Source organism: Columba livia, chromosome Z (genome assembly GCF_036013475.1).
Source record: "Columba livia isolate bColLiv1 breed racing homer chromosome Z, bColLiv1.pat.W.v2, whole genome shotgun sequence".
NCBI lineage: Eukaryota > Metazoa > Chordata > Aves > Columbiformes > Columbidae > Columba > Columba livia.
The window spans coordinates 11,368,905-11,387,902 of record NC_088642.1 but is presented as its reverse complement, the minus strand read 5'-3'; the positions used below and the strand labels follow the sequence as shown (position 1 = coordinate 11,387,902).

The 18,998-nt window shown below is 42.5% G+C and overlaps 1 protein-coding gene across 1 annotated transcript in view; it reads left to right on the top strand.

The window, feature by feature from the left end:
• CCBE1 (collagen and calcium binding EGF domains 1) overlaps nt 1–18,998 on the top strand; it is a 103,264-nt gene that overhangs the window by 69,484 nt on the left and 14,782 nt on the right. Inside the window, exons 3-5 of the mRNA XM_065047214.1 lie at nt 10,419–10,471; nt 15,923–16,057; nt 16,795–16,932. Of these exons, the coding sequence (XP_064903286.1) occupies nt 10,419–10,471; nt 15,923–16,057; nt 16,795–16,932 (326 nt within the window). The remainder of the gene's footprint in view (nt 1–10,418; nt 10,472–15,922; nt 16,058–16,794; nt 16,933–18,998) is intronic.

Here is an 18,998-nt window from a genome sequence, read left to right as displayed (position 1 = left end):
GAAAAGGAGAGAAACATCTGGATCAGTGAAACACTCTTGAAATGATATCTTTTTTAGTCTCTTTACAGAGATTTCCAAGGGATTACGTTAAGCAGTTAATTCCATTGCTGCTATTGATGTTGAAAATATATTAGAAGCACAATTTTAACTTGGTCTTGTTGCTTAGATAGCAATCAGAGCTGGCCAACTATTTTGTTTGAAAATATTGTCATGACAAATAGCATTGTTTATATTTCATTCACGATTTACTACTTTTTTTTCAGTTTTTCTCCTTTTAAAATTCTATTGTTCAAATGGAGAAAAGAGGGGAGAGAAAATAGTGGGAGGGGTCCAAAGCTGCAATTTCATTACAATTTAGCAAATATCTTCCTTTTCCTTTTCCTTTTCCTTTTCCTTTTCCTTTTCCTTTTCCTTTTCCTTTTCCTTTTCCTTTTCCTTTTCCTTTTCCTTTTCTTTTTTTCTTTTTTTTTTCTCTGTTTTTTTTTCCCATTTCTTTAAAATTTTTAAATAATATCTGCTAGTGATACTTTTTGATTCAGTTACCTACAGTTTTGTACACCTATCAACCAAACTGGAGCTAAGACGCTCTGGAGCTGGAGCCCCAGGGAGCCATGTTTGTTTGGTCTGGAGAAGATGAGCTAAGCGACAAATTTAATTGGTGTCTCCAACTACTTAATGAGGAGTTATAGAAAAGACAAAGCCAGACCTTCACCAGAGGTGTGCAGCAACAGGACAAGAGATAAGAACCATGAGTTGCAGCAGGGGCATTTTAAGTAGATGAGGTTCTTAGGGACATGGTTTAGTGCCAGTGTTAGGTTAATGGTTGGACTCAATGATCTTGAGGGTCTTTTCCAACAAAAATGATTCTATGAATTCTATAAAGGGGGAAAGGCACATTGAAGTAGTTAAGCACTGGAAGAGGGTCCCAGAGAAGTGGGGCAATCCATCCTTGAAGACATTCATAACTCATCTGGGGAAGTCTCTGAGCAGTTAACTCTGCTGTCAGGTGCACTTGTATCAGATGATTTCCAAAGGTCCTTTGCAACCAGAAATACGCTGTTAATATATTTTTATGAAATAATAAGGGGTTTATTTCCTAGGATTTATTTCTGCTGCTTATACGATGGCTGAAACTATGGGTTGAAAATTTCCCTTGGCTGCACTGAAGCAGGGTCGTGCCTTGGTGACTCCAAGCCAGCACCGGAAGGATAAAAATCCTTAGGCGTAAGTGGCTGTTAAGCACCCTTATGTGATTCATAATATACTAAACTAGATTACTATTCTTTTTTGCACTCTTATGAAGTGTATGCTCTCAAAATAGGAGCCAGTTCATACCCCTTGTCCGTAGACAGTATATAGTCAGTCTGGGACAATTCACATAAACCTCCATACACTGCATGATGTCTTGTCCTTTCAATAAGAGTTTTCCACACCAGAGAGGCAGAGTATTCAAATGAATCCATCTTCCTCACCCTGCCAGTTAGTTTACAGCTCAGTGCTGGAAACCAGGTGTCATCTGGACATTGTGGGAAGTCAGTGTAGAGAATGAGGTGCTCACAGCTGCATCTTTCTTAAATTATTCTTCCATGTTATTTGACTTTTCTAAAAGCTCACAGCTTTGGGTCTGGCTCTCCCCACTTCTAGACTGTTTAAATTAGAAGTGTTAGCCTGACTGGACTTATTCGCTTGGTTTCTTCCTGGAGCTGAATGTCAACAACCATCACAAATTAAAATATCCATTAAGTATCTGGGTTAAATATCTGTGTCTATGTGTAAGGTGTAGATGGGTGACTAGGGTATAGATGGATGGTGTGCCTGTGGGGGCAATACTGGAGCAAGGCTACATGTCAAATTGGGAATCCATCAAAGCCAGGAAGAAGTTTGCAACAGTTTGCAACGACAAATGTCAGACTTGATTACGTTTGTGTCACTTGTGATTGTCTGAAACTGTTTTTCCAAGAAATCCAATTGTAGCACATCCTTGGTGCTGAGCATGTGTTCACCCATCATCCCAAGTCTCGCTCCAAAGCCTGTTCCCAACCTAACACGTGTTCATGGCAAAGCTGGGAGGGATTTCTGCAGTGTCAGGATCAGGCCCTCCTGTGGCAGCTCACCCCCAAGTGAATGTAGACTGAGTTACTAGCTTGTCTCTGAAGGTTAATTTGGATTTATGCCCTGTTTGGAGAACTCACTTTAGAAATCTGACTTCCTTGGATAGTTTCTATGATATGTTTTTCTGTGCATGCATGACACTTGTCTTTTATTGTTTATCAAAAAGACTTTATTAGACATTGCTTATGAAGCATTTTTGTGATCTTGTTGATGAAAGATGCTATATAAACGGGGTTAGATTGGATTGGATTCAGTAAGTCTAAGAGCCTGCCAGCAATTTATTGCTGTTTGACTCCAGTGACCGAGCACCAGCTCAGCAGCCAGCAAGCGAGCGCAGCTCCTCGCAGCACTGCTCTGGCTCTGCCTTCCCTACTGAAATGGAATTTATTACTCTCTATCTCGCATGGATATTTGGTAGGAAATTGGAGCTGCAAAATGAAGAGTCATGGAAGTTTAAAAAAAAGCCAAGAGACAGGACAGATGTGCTGTGATTAGTCCTGTACTCTGGCTCACCTTGGGTTAGATAAATAGTTGAATGTGTGCCGTCAGCAAGACATACTGTTTACAGACTTGGAAGGAAATTTGGCTTGCAGTCCTCTAATTGGAAGTCAGAGGTGGTGGAAAAAAAGACTTTTGCTTGCTTTTCATACTTTAAATCTCAAAGCAGTGAGTTATTTTAGAACACGGGCTCAATCTTGGACCATTTCAATTGAGGTTTAAAAGGCTACTTGTTCTTAGAAGTGACAACATATTTATGAGGATGCATTCTATTTTGCCAGCTGATTAGACTATGTAGTAAATGCAAATAGTGCTTTGTATAAAAGTATTTTTTTTCTTCTTCTCAAATTTCACACTGTCAAACATTAATTTAATTCTGCAAAACCCATAGTAACTTCACCTGTGAAACTAAACTAAATCGTTTTCTTGGCACAACGCCAGAAAATAAAAGAAATTTGTAAGAAAAGAGAACAAGACAAAGCTGACAGCATGTATATAAAGCTGAGTCTAAGCAGATGAGAACAGTCAAAAGTCCTTTATTTAATCATTCTGCTATTTTTGACATGCTGCCTAGTGATAAACCACATGAGCATTCCCTTGCATTAAGACCAAAAAAAATTAGAAAGTGAAATAAAAATCCAAGAAATAGGGGAAGAAAGTACAATCCAGCACTGAAGAAATCACACATGTGATTTTGAAGATGATGTTCACATGCATGTAAAATATCCAACAAACAGCTTTTCCAGTGGCAGAGGGTGTAATTGCCTTTTTGAAGTTGTGTAACATTTTCCTTCTGAGAGTTTCCTTCTTTGCCTTGAGAACATGCACAGGCAGATTTCTACTTAGTGATTTGTGGGCACTGGTAAGCTAACTGAGATACAAGCGCTGGTGGTGACCAGTGCCACCAGTAGGTCTGTGCTACTGAAAGAAATGCTGATTTGTCTGTGGTCAGTCAATGTTTTTGCAGCACCAAGGATCTGGTTGGACTGGGGTCTGACGGGGGCCAGCCTTAGTTCTGGCCCTGTAGCACAGTGTTATGTCTTCCCCAAAAATGTGAAGCCCTCGTCTGTGTAGTTCATGTGGAAATCCCAATATGACCTTTTTCTTTCATTATGCATTGTAAGGAAGGATCACAGGAAACATTTCTGAAAGTCTGCATTCTGCCCAGAAGAGGCCTAAAGAGATGAGTTTTGATTGCCACTTCTTCCTGTGGCGAGCAAAATTTCACGAGCTCTTTTTTTCTTGTGGGGCTGCCTGTAGGGTTTTCATACCAGCCCCTTTGTCTGCATGCCCAAAGTCCTAGAATAGTCCAAAACCAATTGCCTCCTGAGACTGCTGATCTGCTGACACAGGGAGATGTGTTGGGAAAAGGCCTGCCTGCCCAGATTTTGTTTGAACACCTCATTGTGCATCTCATTTCCTTAAACAAAACCACAAACCCCATCATGGCGTGATATCCTGCACTGTGTCCATGGAGAACAGGCCCAGAGACTGCTACAAAAAGGACATATGACAGATATTTTTTCCTAGGTAAATTGCCCAGACCTGTGAAGTTCTGCTTTTTGTGCGTTCTCCAGCTTCATGCAGGTCAGCACCCATCATAACTCCAAGTCACACCAATATCCACACAGAGTGGGGTGCTTCTTGCACTCCTTGGGGTCTTTTTCTACTCTTTTATAGAGGAATGAGCTTCGTGCATTCAAAAATACTGCGCTCTGCAGGGGCTGCAAATCATTGAATCAGTTTGGAAGGTTCTTTCTCAGAAGGAGGAACCACAGTTTACACTCCAGTGCCATAAAACTCCCTTTGACCATAAAAAGATGACATGAAACAGCACTCTGAAGAGAGGGGGAGACAGTTAACAATACACTACAATAAGGAGCAGCCAAGGAGCGTGTCTGAGAGCTTTCAAGAGCGTTGGCCAGAGCCTCCCTAGGTAAGTTGCTGTCATGGTTCCCCAGAGTCAACAGAGCTATGTGGCTTTTGCCAGGGGAGGATCTGGACTCTGGATTGTGTTCATGGAAAAGGAGCCCAGGAACAGTGAATCTTACCAAAACCTTCCTGTTAGTCTGTTAGTATTAACCAGAATGGGATTTCATTCCTGGTATCTGTCTTAATAACCAGACCTGAGCAAAAGAGCAGATAGCAGGGCTTTTTTCTTTTTCCCTAAGAAAAAGAAAACCTTAATATGTGGGTAAATTTATTTGACTTGTGTAGCTGACGAGAAACATAGCTTAGACTCAGGCAAAACATTAATCGCTGAAAATCTGACTTTCAGAAGAATCAAGTATTGGATTGCAGTGCTTTGCTGTCAGAGATCTGAGTTCCAGCTTTGCTGATGAATTATATCTGTCTGTGGTTGTTCAATTAAATCCTGCTTTATTGAGTAATTTAATTATAGAAATGCACATATACCCACTGCAGTCATAGGTGCTGCAGCACTTTCTGGGCAGTGGAAGACACACACCATGCTCAGTGTTATTCACTCTCAGCTGTGACGGTGACTGGAGGGGCTCGGGCTGGCCTTGGACCTTGCATTACACCCAGTGTGAACATAAATTATCTCTTTACAAAACTGTGAAAAAGGACTAAGTCTGGAAATCATGGCAAAGTGTGTGCTGAGCAAGTGTCTGCAGGGAGGCCATCCTCTCTTACTCAAGATTTCGGTATGTAGCCCACAGAAAGGCAAACAAAAATAAAGTGCATTCTGTTTTACACCATGTTGCCATAAATCTCCTCTCCATGTGAATTACAACGAAACTGTGCACAGCTACTGAACTGCTTCCTTACTACACTTGTGCTGCAGATGGGTTTTGTCTGTGCATGTTTTGACAGACAGACCTGGTCCTCATTTGAATTTTACATAGAATATGACAAAAAAAAGGATTATTTTGTTTTGTTGTTGTGGTTGGTTGGTTGGTTGGTTTTGTTTGGTGTTTATGGGCTTATTGTTGTTGTTCTTGTTTTTAAATTACCTTGTTGGCTTCTTTTATACTTGTCTATGGTTTGTCTGGGTTTTTTTCTCCATTAATTGCTGTATTTTATATTTGCATTTTTGCTGCATTGTGTATTTCTGAAAGTCAGGGTGATCAAAAAGATGTACTGGGCAGGCACAATAAGGAGCCAGCCTAATAAAGACCCCTTTGTGCAGTTAAACACAGACATGCCATGGCCTTTGCTGACTCAGGTCTTTGAGACACAGCACAAGTTCTTGTGAGTTCGTGTCACGGTGTTGTCTGAAGAAATCTGGTTAAACATTTTTTTTTCTATCTTTTCCTATAGGAAATTGGCTTTTTTCTTACATTAACTACATTTACTCAAATGTATTATCATTATTTACTGCCAGCCCTGAGCTGGAGAACAGTGTTGATGTACTTAAACCCACATAAAATCTTAAGCAGCTTTTATGACCCCTAAGATGTCACTCTTCTGACATGCATGGGTCAGAAATGGTGTGTCAGGGAAGGGGAATTTGACCTGTCTGACCAACTATGGACCTGCTGCATCTTCCAGCAAAGCGACCTCAGGCATCAGCTGTGCTGTAGAAACTGTCCATGCCTGTGCTCCTGCCCCTGATGAATGGGAGTCAGTGTGTCTCTGCCTGAATTACCCCGTCCAGGTGGAGCCATCCTCGAGGCTGTGTGCCTGAACCCCAGCATCGTAGGGATAGAGTAAGGGTAATATTTTATCACAGGAACTCACTTTCTGACTCAGTGTAGGGATTTCTGTGTCTGCTTTGCTCCTTGGAGTCAAATATTTCCTAGAGTGGACTATTCTGTTTCTACTTTTGACATCTTTAGCAAGAGCTTTGTTGGTATACATGTTCATCTGAAACCAGTATAAAACGTTTCTTTTCCCCTTCTCTTTGCATATCCCCTTTTTACAATCATTAAATGCCAATCATGTATCTTTTTCAACACAATTGTCATGATCAGTTTTCAGAGCTGCCTTTTTGCTGAAGTTAACCGAAACCCGATAATGCATCAAGCAACCCTGAGCTAGCTGTCATCACATCCCAAGTCACTGCCATGTTTCTGCAGACAGATACAGGTTCATTTTCTCCTATAAATGTTTATTTTGTTATTGTTTGCACTCCCAAAGCATCTCAGCTGCTGTAGGACCCTGAATCACTCCCTTCCCTCTCCCACAGAAGTATTCTCTCAGTTCAGCATGCCGTGGTCTCTCCGGCACCACCGCTGGCTGTGGTGTCCCGGTGCAGAACAGGAGGTGGGCTGGAGGCAATGGCAACTCTGCACCAGGTGGAAACAATTATGGGAAAAAAAAACGGGCCCACACTGGATGAGTTACTGCTGATAGCTACCAGATAAGCTAACTTAATAAAGTGGTGGCTTAATTAAGGCACATTCCTTGCATCTTGCCTTTTGTCCTGCCTGTCTGTGGTGATGCTATCAAGCAGCCACTGCTTTGCAAGAAGAGGTGGGGGGTGCTGTGCTGGTTCTCCTCCATGTGTTGGGTGCAGGGGGAACCTGTGGGCAATGGGACATGGGGCTGCTCCTGGGAAGATCAACTCCCCTCCTAGTCTGCAAGTTGAAGGGCCACAAAAGCCTGCAACAAATGCAGATCCACTGCTTGCCTACTCATGGATGTGTTTATTGGTATCAAAAGTTTGACCCTAAATCCCATCTTCTGACATTCAGTGACCCAGTAGCTCGTCAGCCTTCAGAGCAGAGGTGAGTAGCTCGACATCTCACTGCTTCTCCTGCAGCTACCCGTCAGAAAAAAAAGGGTGACTTTGCTTTGTGAGAGTCCCTATGGCTGTGGGTTTTCTCACAAGTAACACAAAAGCTAGACATGGCTGTGATCAAAATCATGGTGTCTGAAACCCTCTGTGAATTTGCACTTCCATATGTTCCTGAGGAAAGGATTCACAAGAATCAGAAGTTGCTATATTTTTAGTAGCTGAAGCACCCCACTGAAAGCTACAACACATAAGTCTGCCAGAAGTTTCTCCTTTTGGAAGCCAGATTTACTGTTAACAAATCAACTCAATCTCCCCATATATCTAGATTTTAGTGGCTGGGCTTCTTACACAGACATGTGTTAGTTTGTGTTTGATGCACACTCATATGTACAGCTGCATAGCAACTGCCTTGCTGAAAGTTATTCAGTGGCTAAAATTATCAGTGGGGACCCCCTCTTATCTCTCATAATGTATAACAAGATCGCTGCTGTGCAACGTTGATTAGACATGTCAACCTGGAGCTGGATGTCTGAAAATGAGTATTTCTATTAAAATACCTTTGCTAATGATCAACTCATGTGTCCATCATTTTGACAGATTTCTCTTTAAGAATGTAAAAAGCTAAAGTATGCAGGGATCCCAGGGCTGTCATGTAATGTTCAGAGAAACAGCTATTGTCATGTTGTGTTTCCTGTGCATTAACCCTAAAGTAGCAATACCCCTGGCAAAATCATTCTGATAGCTGAAGCTCGCAGTTGAATATGTGCTGCACTAAAACAAAGATCTGTAATCTTGAATTGGGAACCAATTGTCATAGGGAACTGGCTTCCGGAGTGTGATCCTGAAAGCAAGGCATCCTTCCTCTAAACCACTTTTCCAAGTGTGGTTTAAAGCTTTCGTGACAGGAAAATTCAACAAAAATTAAAAGGGAGACTGAAACCAAGGAAATACTTTCTCAAAAGCATCTCATCCCCCTGTGGAATTCATTGCTGCAAAATGCTGTTGAAGCTGGGGATTTCAGAAGAGGCTTGGGTTTCTGCCAGGGCAGTGTGATTTTCCAGTTGATTTAACTGGAGCATCCCCATGTGAGGCTATGCAAGGCTGTGCTTGTTTCAGGGTGCCAGGGTGTATTTAATGGCTGTAATTTAGTATGTGGTGGGTTCTCAGCATGTGGCTGTGGGAGAGGGGTTTGATCAGGGCAAGCAGTTTGATGATCAGGAGAAGCCAGGAAGGCAGATAAAACCACAATCATTTTTACTCACAAGAAAGCCAACAAGTCCAGCAAAAAGCCATCGCCATCCAAATTGAGAAGAGAGAGGCAGCTACTGCAACATTCCCAGCAGGTGAGCCCTTACCCAGGAGCAGGGTGTGCCAACTGAGGTTTGCATCTGCTGCCACGAGCTGCTCCAGGTGGGAATCCTAAGGGTTCTAAGTCTGAAAATCAGGTGGGAATTCTCAGAGAGAAGCGTAGAAATTATTGAAGCTGTTTCTCCCTCTCTCTCATTAGTTCTGTCTGGCACAACCCTGCAGGTCAGCATCTCATGGCGGGGATACCCTTCTCTTCTTTCCCATCTCTCAGCCCTCGCTCAAGCCAAGCCGTATCTCACTCTGAAGAGGAGATACAAGCAAACCTTTATCAGCTTCGCTTCTTTTGCAGACAGAAGGAGATGAATGCGCACTTGGAAAGACATCAGCATGCTTGCAGCATATGAACAGACTCCCCGATGCACCTTTGAACTCATTCCTCCTGCATTTGTTTGTCTTTTAGATAAAACTTCACAGCAGTGTTTGGAGAAAAGTTTAATGAGGGACCACTGTTTGCATAACAAAGCAAGGGCTTCCTCTTCAGATGTTCAACCTTCATTAAGCATAATTTATATTTCAGATAATCTTTGGAAGAGGGTAAAATATGGAACCAAAGCTTGTTTTTACGTAGTTTGGAGTAATGCATTGTTTGTTTTCAGTGGTCAGTTGCAACTGATAGTTGATTTATATTCAACATAATGATGATTTGTGATGGCTGTGTGTTGTCTGGAGGAGTGTTGTGTCATTGACTGCCATGGCTTTAGCACTCTCCTGCGTCAGTTGTTGAATTCAAGGATAAGACTAAATGGATGTTTTCCCAGTTTTGCAGATATTGCAGCATGTCCACAAGGCACAAAAAACTCTGAATATGTAAAATGCAGGATTTTTTCCCCCTCAGATTTACGTAGGTTTGATAAAATAGTGGACTGAATGGCAGTTTGCTTCTCTTGCAGCAATCCTAGTAGCCACCAACATGGAACCCTTTGAAGGTCATCAGGTCCCTGTGGCAAGTAGCTCTCAGGGTGATAAGGCACACGGTCATTTGTACAGGCTCCTCAGTGCTGCTGGGAGTCCTGGTGACTTGATGTGGTTTGCTACCTAGAAAGCAAACAAGCAGATATAGCCAAATGCCTATATGTCTTTTCAGGCCAGTGTGTTAAGAAGCATTAATTTCTCAGCACTCAGACTTTGTTCATATTTTATCATAGGCACCTAAAAAGTATCTGATCCTGTTGACTCGTCACTGCAGTTTTGTCCCTCTGCCTATATAAGATAACTTTGCTCCAGTTGAAATACCCAATATATGTCACTTATCACCTTCCAGGTTTATTGAAAGATGAGAAATGACTGATAACATTTATCTTGTGATACCTCTGACTGAGATTTACCCCTTTCTGCAAGTTTACATTGTAATGACAGATGTTTGAAAGCACCCTTCACTGTATCATGAAAGTTATTACCTGAGTTGTGTATATGGACAGCCCTGAGGTGTGCTGCATCTTTCAACACAAGGGAGCTGGGTTTTAAGAAACTACTTGGGATGTAGAGTGGGTCAGCACTGGGGTACCCAGGCCCAGGCTGCTGAGGCAGCTGGCCATGCTGTCATTTAAAATGCTTCATGGACTGAGTGGTGGGTTTCCATGTTGCATTGTTTAATGCTGAGATACCAACTACAAAGTTCAGGATCCTCATCTTGTTTGGTTCATCACATCCATGATCTGTCTATTTCTGTTTTTAAAGGCAGCACCAACCTTTCGAGAATATATTTATTTATTCATTTATTTATTTTATTGTTTTTCAGGAAAAAATGCTGTAAGGGTTATAAGTTTGTTCTTGGACAGTGCATCCCTGAAGGTATGTGATTTCACTGTTCTTACCCCTCATGTCCCCTGTGCATTTTTCTTTCTCCATTTGCCCTGTTCTCCACTCTGCTGGTTTGGAAGAGCATCCTGATACAATCACAAGCTCAACTGTATCTCATGTGTCAGTGAGGGAACAGTTTCCAAGAAGCTGTTTGGAAAATAAAGAGATCAGTGTCTTCCAAAAGTTTTGCTTAGCATGCCAAGCCCTGATCCTACCCTAAGTCCACGTGGCTGCACTGACTTGTACCACGACCCGCTGTAAATGAAGGGACGCGTTCTGCTCTCGGCTAGGTATGCAGGAGTCCTCTGTGCACCCAGGAGCACACCTTTCCAGGCTTCTGACTTCCGCCATGTACCCCTTGGGTCTGGCACAGCTGGATTGGCTTGTAAGTGCATGGGGAGTGCATAACTTGGTGAGTTAGTCCTGCCTTTAGGTACATATTTCCCAAAGATGTCAGCAAGGGGAGAGCATCGCCAAACGATGTCTCTCTTCTAGCATCTCTCCTGATGGTGGGCACAACCTCCTTGCCACCAGGAGCAGAGGGAGACAAGGAATTCCTTGGGGTACCTCATGCAGTAGTGAAACTGCCCGTACGCTTTGCAAAGGCAGGATCAGGGTCGCAGTGCTCAGGGGCTGCTGCAATGAGATCTCATTCAGGAAAAGCTGAGCTCTGCCTGCCTTAACCCTGGTGGACACCTCTGTAGGGTCTGCCCAGCCAATGGCTTCACGTGAGCAGTAGCAATGTGACCTCTTCAATCATTCCTACCGCTTTGTCCAATTCGGATGAAATTGGCTCTGAAGTTACAGAAGAGGAACTGTCAGGACAAAGTAAATGGCCAGAGACAAGTGAATAAACCTTGTTTGCTCCAAAAGGCAGGTTAAAAAGTTGGTTTATGGTACCACATCCTTCTATTTGATGACATATGGAAAGCGTCGAGTTGACCTGAGAGTTTTCCCAGTTTGAGATGGTGATGTTTTGAAAGGAAAAGTGACAAATTAACATGCTTGAGAGAGTCAGCTGGTTTTTGAGCTACAGTCTCCAGACAACAGGGATTATAACTCAAGCTCTGATCTTACTGCTTTTAAAAAGTATTAATATCTCTTTTGTTGCTGTCTGGAAACACTGGAAGACTGGTTTAAAAAAAAAAAATTAAAACAATACTGAAAAAAAAAATAAAAATAAATAGAAAAACAAAAACAAAAAGAAAAAGTAGAAAGGAGAGGGAGAGTTTTCTCAAAACAGGAATTACGGGTTTGGTCTTTGTCTTGGTGTGTGTGGCATGAAATGGCATCTCCAGTGCAAGACGGACACTTGGAGGATGAGGTTGTGCTGTGTTGTGTAAGCCTGCTGGGTGTGTAGGAGGCAGAAACCCTGAATCCTTTTCTGGATGGAAAGAAGCCAGGACTTTGCAGTCTGGCCTCCAGCTTTCCTATGGATTGTAACAATTTTATATACTGGTATTCACTACATATAATGGACACAGCAGGAGAAGTAATAGAAGCACAAATAAAATGAAAGCCATGGCAATATATTATTTTAGGCTTCTAATTTTCACCTCTTGAGGTTTTAGGTGATTACGAAAGCAGATTATGTGCCCACTTAATTTGCTTAATCCTGTCTATTAATGGTATCTCAGTAACCTGAGATTTTCTGTCACTAATATAATTCCTCTGATGGCTGTGGCTTCTCTCCCTTTGCATCTTCATTCCCACTTTTTCAGCTTGTTTTATATTTTGCCTTGACCTTCAGAGGCCACAGAAACTGCTATAACATCTGAGATGATTTTGGGCCATTGGTATAAGGACGAGAAACATGATTCAGCAAAGCGTTTGTTTCACTTACTCTGTTGCAAGACATCACTTGGCTCCTCACACATTGTTTTGGCATAATCTTGACAGAGTAGCTGTATGAAAAGCATATCTGGACAAAGGCATATAAATATGTTACAGATGTGAGTTATTAGAGCACATCTGTACCTTTTAATCCAGTACTGGCATGTCAAAGCCGTCAGAAGTAGTTCAAGCCCTGTCTTCTCCATGATTTGGCAGTGGCTGCAGGGAGGAGGGTTGGGAGAGGGATAGACCCTCCCTTGTCCACCCTCATATGGTTGCCTCAGGAAGACACCGATCTCCTTCGCAGACAGATGTTTTTTAAACAAACATTTTACCCAAAGGGTTGTGTCTTTGTCCATGTCCATCTCTGGTTTCAGACCTGTTATTTCCCATCTGACATTGCAGAGCAACAGAAACTACTGCATTCCAATAAGTTCATGCCCCAGGTTCTATTTTTCATTTGCTTTGGACTCACCTTCTCGCTCTGGGTTTCAGCTGCAGCAAGCAATGATCCTCAAGAAACTTTGAGAGTAGTTTGCTTAGTGTGTATGATTCCCTCTGTAGCATCTCTTCCTGACCAGTGAAGCAGGTCAAAAAAGAGCTCCTAACCCTTTTCTCCTGAATTATCTCCTCCTTTGTGTTGGAGACTCACATATCCAACCAGGTCCTGCCTCAGAGCATCATCAAGAGTAAAGCAGGAACAGCTGTTGTCTAAAACGGCTTATTTTGGAGAGCACCCTCCCTACCACTGTTTTTTTACCTGACTTTCTTGGCTGTGGATTAATTCAGAGCAAAATACTCTCTGACAGGCAAACACTAAATCGAGTCTGCTCTATCCTCACTAATGCTATCTCAGAAATTTCCTTGATAGAACTTTCCATGATGTGTTGTCATTATTGAGTGCATTGAAATACTCATGGAGACATTTGTTATTCTGCTTCATTTTTTCTTATTTTCCTAAAGTCTGTAACAGCCCCATCCTCACCATGTTGCTTTGATTCATCCCCAAACTGCGTTATTTAGGCTGATCTGGCAGACAAGGGTCTTGAATGTGGGAGGGCTCGTCCTTCCTCAGGTCTGCAGAGCATGCAGAGGACACACAGCAGCTTTTGCCCAATTTCATTCCTGTTGTGAGGACTGTTCCTGACAGAACATGCTAGTTGGAACCAAAGCCCCAGGAATGCACAGCTCTGTGATGTGGGACCTGTCCACAGTGAACGTGTGATTTCAGTTGACTGTGTGGAAACCACCAGCAGGGAGGTTTTCACCTCCTGGACACTCTCTGAGCTTTGTATAGAACTAAATGAATCAATGGCTGTTATCTGCTAAGGTGGATGTGAAAACCGTATTTAAAGACTAGTTACATGAAATATGGCAAAAGAGAAATGATTTAAAAGGGCTGGCATTGTTTAGTCTACAGAAAAGGAGGCTGAGGGGAGATGTGATAACAGTTTCTAGGTATGTGAAAACTTGCTGCAAGGGGGAAAGTAAACTATTCTTCATGGCCAAGGAGAAGAGGACAAAAATAATGGGTAAGAAGAGTTTGGATTAGGTATGAGTAAAAAGCTTTGTATCTATAACGATACTTAATCTTGGGAATAGACTGCATGATGGTGGGGCACTTCCATCTCTCAGGGGTTTCTAGGTACAAGTTAGATGAATGCCTACTGGGAAAGGTTTATGCATAGCTAATCCTGCTTGTGATGGAAGATGGTCTCTTCCAGAACTGTTTTTTATTATTTTATTAGGGCACATCTATTCATGGAAGCACAAGGAGGACAGAGCTCATTTTGCCTCTGCTCTGAAGAGGCTGGACGTGGCACAAGCCCAGTTTGTGTGGGCACACTGGCTAAGGAGCAGGCATGTTCACCTCAGTGCTGGGCATACTAGCCTGTTCTCCATCTGATTTTATTTCAGTGGAAAATGGAAATCGCAACTGTGCTCAGGAAAAACACTACTAATGCTTTATATTTGGGACTGTTTAGTAGTGCCAAATGTAACAGGAGTTTAACAACCCCAGCATCATCTAAAAAGCCCAAACTAGCTCCCAGGCTGGCTGTGTTTGAAGGCAAGGGCCATGTTTTTCTTCCACACTGGTGCAGGGCTCTGTGCTTCTTGACCCAGGTTCCTGCTGGGGGTCCTGGCACTGTCATTCACCACCACAGCTCTGCGGGAAGACTTCAAGAGTTAAAGTCAACACGGTTGTGCAGTAGGAAGGAAAGAAAGGATGCCTGCTATTTAAAAGGTGACAAGCACAAGGGAGGGAATGCTTGGCACCATTACAGTAGTATTTTTTGGCAACTCTGATGTGATATACAGCAGATTGTTAAGTCTTGCTTGGCACTTTTCTGTACCCTGGCACATCGTCACTTTTATGGTCAGTGCTACTCTGTACAGCAAATGTGGTTTCACTTGCTTTACCATGTATTAGTTCATTTTAATTGTCTGGAAAAATCATCATACCCAGAGATGTCTGCTAGTCATTACTGTGAGTCAGTAATGAGTTTGGAGGTTAATTGTTTTATACGGTATATATGGAAACACAGTGCTTTGCTGGGAACTCAGTCTAGACACTTAGGTTTGGCTTAGATGTATTTGGTCTGGAGCAGAGGCAGGACATTTCTGCTGTGGACCCCTAGTAGCCAGTTACCGGAGGGTCACGGTGACAACCACGTGAATGCTATGTGCAGGATGATGTTCCTCTGAAAAGATCACAGAAACTGCCACTTGCTTGGCCATAAAAGCTGACCTACAGCAGGGTTTGCCTGAGCTGATTTTGAGACTAGATGCTGCTTCAGCTCCTTTCTTCTCCTGTGAAATATTCCACATGGCACTGCAAAGCACTTACACCCCCAGCCAAGGGCTGCCCATCTCCCCGCAGCCCTGATGCCAGTGGCTAAATCCAGCCCCTGGCAGGGCAGGGATGTGGGTCAGAACCTGTTTCGTCCTGGTGTCCATTCCCTGGACTTCAGCTCTGCTGCCACACAGCAGTGAAATCAGGAACAGATTCGCCCTCCTTTGGGTTTCAAAAAGCGACTTCAGTCTTTTGGGATTTCACTGGCCAGTGATTTATCAGCCCCAACCTGCATGTTGTTATTATTAAGAGTGCTGATAGTTTTGTAACAATGTGTTCTTTGCTAGATGGGTTATATCTGGCTTTGGACAATTACTGTGTGATTTTAATTAACTTTTCCTTATGATACACTTTCTGCCCAGATTCGGCATTTAGCCGCACAGTGTTTCACGGTATTCTTCTGCTATCAGCACTTAAAATTCTGTGGGAGAAAACAGCAAAACAGCAATAAAATTCTATGCAATTTAATATTTCTGTGAGAATTCTTCTTACATTCTGCAAACCGGGGAAGTGACCCTTGCTTAAAATCCAACTCTAGGAAATAGCCTAACTACTGTAAAGATGTGATTAGCAATTACAATTTTAATATAATTCTTTGCTCATGTCTTATGAATGTTTTATTTCTAGGTTACTTCAGTCCTTAAAAACAATGTAACTGAACTTCATGAATTAGCAGAGAGGTGATATATTTGCTGTCACAGTATCATCCAGCTACTCCCATTGGTATTTTCCTAACCATGTTTTTCTCTCCCCAGACTATGATGTCTGTGCGGAAGCTCCGTGTGAACAGCAGTGCACAGACAACTTTGGGCGAGTCTTATGCACCTGCTACCCCGGGTACCGCTATGACCGGGAGAGGCACAGGAACAGGGAGAAGCCTTATTGCCTGGGTGGGTACAAGTGTGTGCTGAGCTCATCTCTGGTTCATGATGTATCCTGCTCCCTCAGGTCTTCTAGGAGTCAGTTTAGATCTGAAACCTTTCTTATTCTCGTTACTGTTACAGAGGAAATGTGGTTTTTAAATATGTTAAGAATTGGTTCCCAGAACTAAGAGATCTAAATGCCCCTGAAATTAATAGGAGGCAGTACCTAAAACAAGACGTATGCACCCAAACACTTTGAAGTGTTGGGCTGATGCAATTTTCCCTTTATTAATTCCTCCTGCAGGTTTTGAGCCATATTTGGGGTTTTGGCCTGAAACGAAGGACATGATACTAACAGTAACACTCAAAGCACTATAACCAGGCCTAATTATGAGAATAAATCCTTGAGGTTTGATTCAGATGGTCAGTATGTAATTCAGGACTGTGGTACTTTTGTGGCTAGTCCTGCCCTGCCCTGCCCTGCATGGTTTGCTGTGCCAGGGAACCAAGGTTCACATGATCAAGCTTTGCTTGAGAGTTTTTCAATGCAAATAAATGGTTAAGCAACATTCACTGATAAAATTCCAGGTGTTAATAATAATAGCGCGTGTTGCACAGAGCTCCTGCCCAAAGCACCAGTGGAGCTGCGATTACTCATGTATTTAACCACAAAATCTCCTGATACCTTTAAAGGAAGTCTTTTATTTCATTTGAGGTCTGAAAAGTCCGGCTTTAGGGCATTTTGAACTCTTACTCCTCTGCAGATATTGATGAGTGTGCCACAAGCAATGGGACACTGTGCTCTCAGATCTGTGTCAACACCATGGGCAGCTACAGGTGTGAGTGTCACGAAGGCTACACCCGGGAGGAGGACGGCAAGACATGCACCAAGGGAGACAAAGGTACATACTAGTGAGTGGGTAATGGTTTTGGGCCAAAGGGACTTTTGAAAGGTTGATTGCTTGTAAAGAGAAACCGCCCCCTATGCTACATTTGGATCTGGGGGTCTGAAACGGGGCTGCAGCTGATGCCTCTGGAGAATGCGGGTTGTTCACTGGGCACTCAAGTGTCCTGCCACATGCCCTCATCCTCCCCGGTTTATGGGCTCCACACACACAGCAGTAAATCAGTAGTCACATCTATAAAGACCACAAGTGCACTGAAGGATGTTGAAAGCATCTTCCCCTGGAGGGGCAGAGTGCCTGAATGATGAAACTCGCCGTTACAGCTTCAGTTACACCATTTCTGCTGCATCCAACTGCTAAAAGCTGTGTTTTGTTCCCGTACCAACCTGGATTATGCCTAGTTTGCGGTCAAGGGCTCAGGAGGCACAGGAAAAAAAAAAAAAAGCCAGATGCTGACCTTTATCAGCCTTCATTAACTTCTTCTGTTAATTAAATTAATTTCATTAACTTTAGTTCATATTACATGCCCACATTTGAGCTTAGCAAGTGGCCCTGGGTTAGGTGATCAGTGCCTCTGGGCACTCGGGCTCAGAAACTGTGCCTGGGAATTCCACACACTCTTTAGGCATTGCTTAAATCAGTTGCTAGATTACATTGAGTAACACTGACTTCTGCTGATCTGAAATTAGCTTGTATGTCTCATGACTGCAGCCAGGTTTTTTTTGTATTTTTATGAAAATAATATGTGATGGAAGAGAGGTAAAAGTGAGGGCTTGTTCTTGCTTTTCACTGCTGGTTTCAAAGTATATATGTATGTTGTGTATAAATTATTTTAAAGCTTTTGACCTCATCCCAGTTATTAAATTACAGCATTTAGAGTACTGCAGATTAAATACTGATATGACAATTTTAAAAGAAAATAAGAAGAGAACAACCTGTGCTGTGGAAAAAAACAAAACAAAACAAACTCTCTTTTGATGAATGGTGACTTACCATAAGTTCATCAGTTAATGCCTGAACACGTGTGTCATTGGGTGTTCCAAAGCCTGCTGAACAGCCAGAGCAATTTATAATTTTGATTTTTCTCTGCAAATATGAAACTGGAGCCATTTCATTAACTTTAATTGTTCCTTGTAGTTTTCAAGTGCTTTTTCTTTTTTTTTTTTTTTTTTCTTATAAGTGGAGGGAGGTCATAAAGGAAAGAGATATAACATATATAATCCCCTTGCAAATAGTTTTTTTAGTTAACTTTTCCTCTGGCTAATTCATATTTCCTGACAGGGTAATGCCATAAGTACTCAGGATAACAACCATTCAAAATATTCAAGGATGTGGAAATAATTCTAATATTTGAAAAACACCAATTTTACACTGAAAGTAGAGAGCACATGAAAACGTTAGTTCCAGTGGTTCATTTGGATTGAAATACCTGCCATCTCTCAAGACATGTCCCAAATCAGTTGCACGAAGCAGGGAAGGACTTTCTGCTCTGTTACCCTGCTGTACTTCAAGTTAATGTTACTCATTGCCAGACCTCTGGTGCAAATGCAAGAGAAGCTGGCCACTGCAGGGCTTGCATCCTTAACTGGTCTGGAAGAAGATAAAGGTTTTCGGATGCTGCAAGGAACTGGCTGCAGCTTCGCACCACCCCGTGGTCAGCCCCTGCCCTGCAGGCCCCAGAGAGCACCACGTCCACGCTGGAATTGCATCCCAATAAAGAGATTATTTGCTTTTCATAGTAGCTGGAACACTTAAATTTGACTTTAAAACTCCATATGAGAGACATGAAAACACATGTACTGTCCACCAGCTCTAACCATGTTGCATGTTTTCTAGGAGACTCTATTCACATTTTCATTGTGCCATGTCTTAAGGCTGTAATCCAGGCTCTTTTTTAGCTCTATAAGTGTGCCTGACTGAGAGCTTTGGGTTTATTAGGGGGCACAAGAATAGGGAGCATTTTTCCTGCATCCATAGTCATGTTGCAGTTGATGGAGACAATACAACTACCCGCGCAGAAGTAGGCAAATGAAATCATCTCAGCAGGCTGAGCCCGGATAATA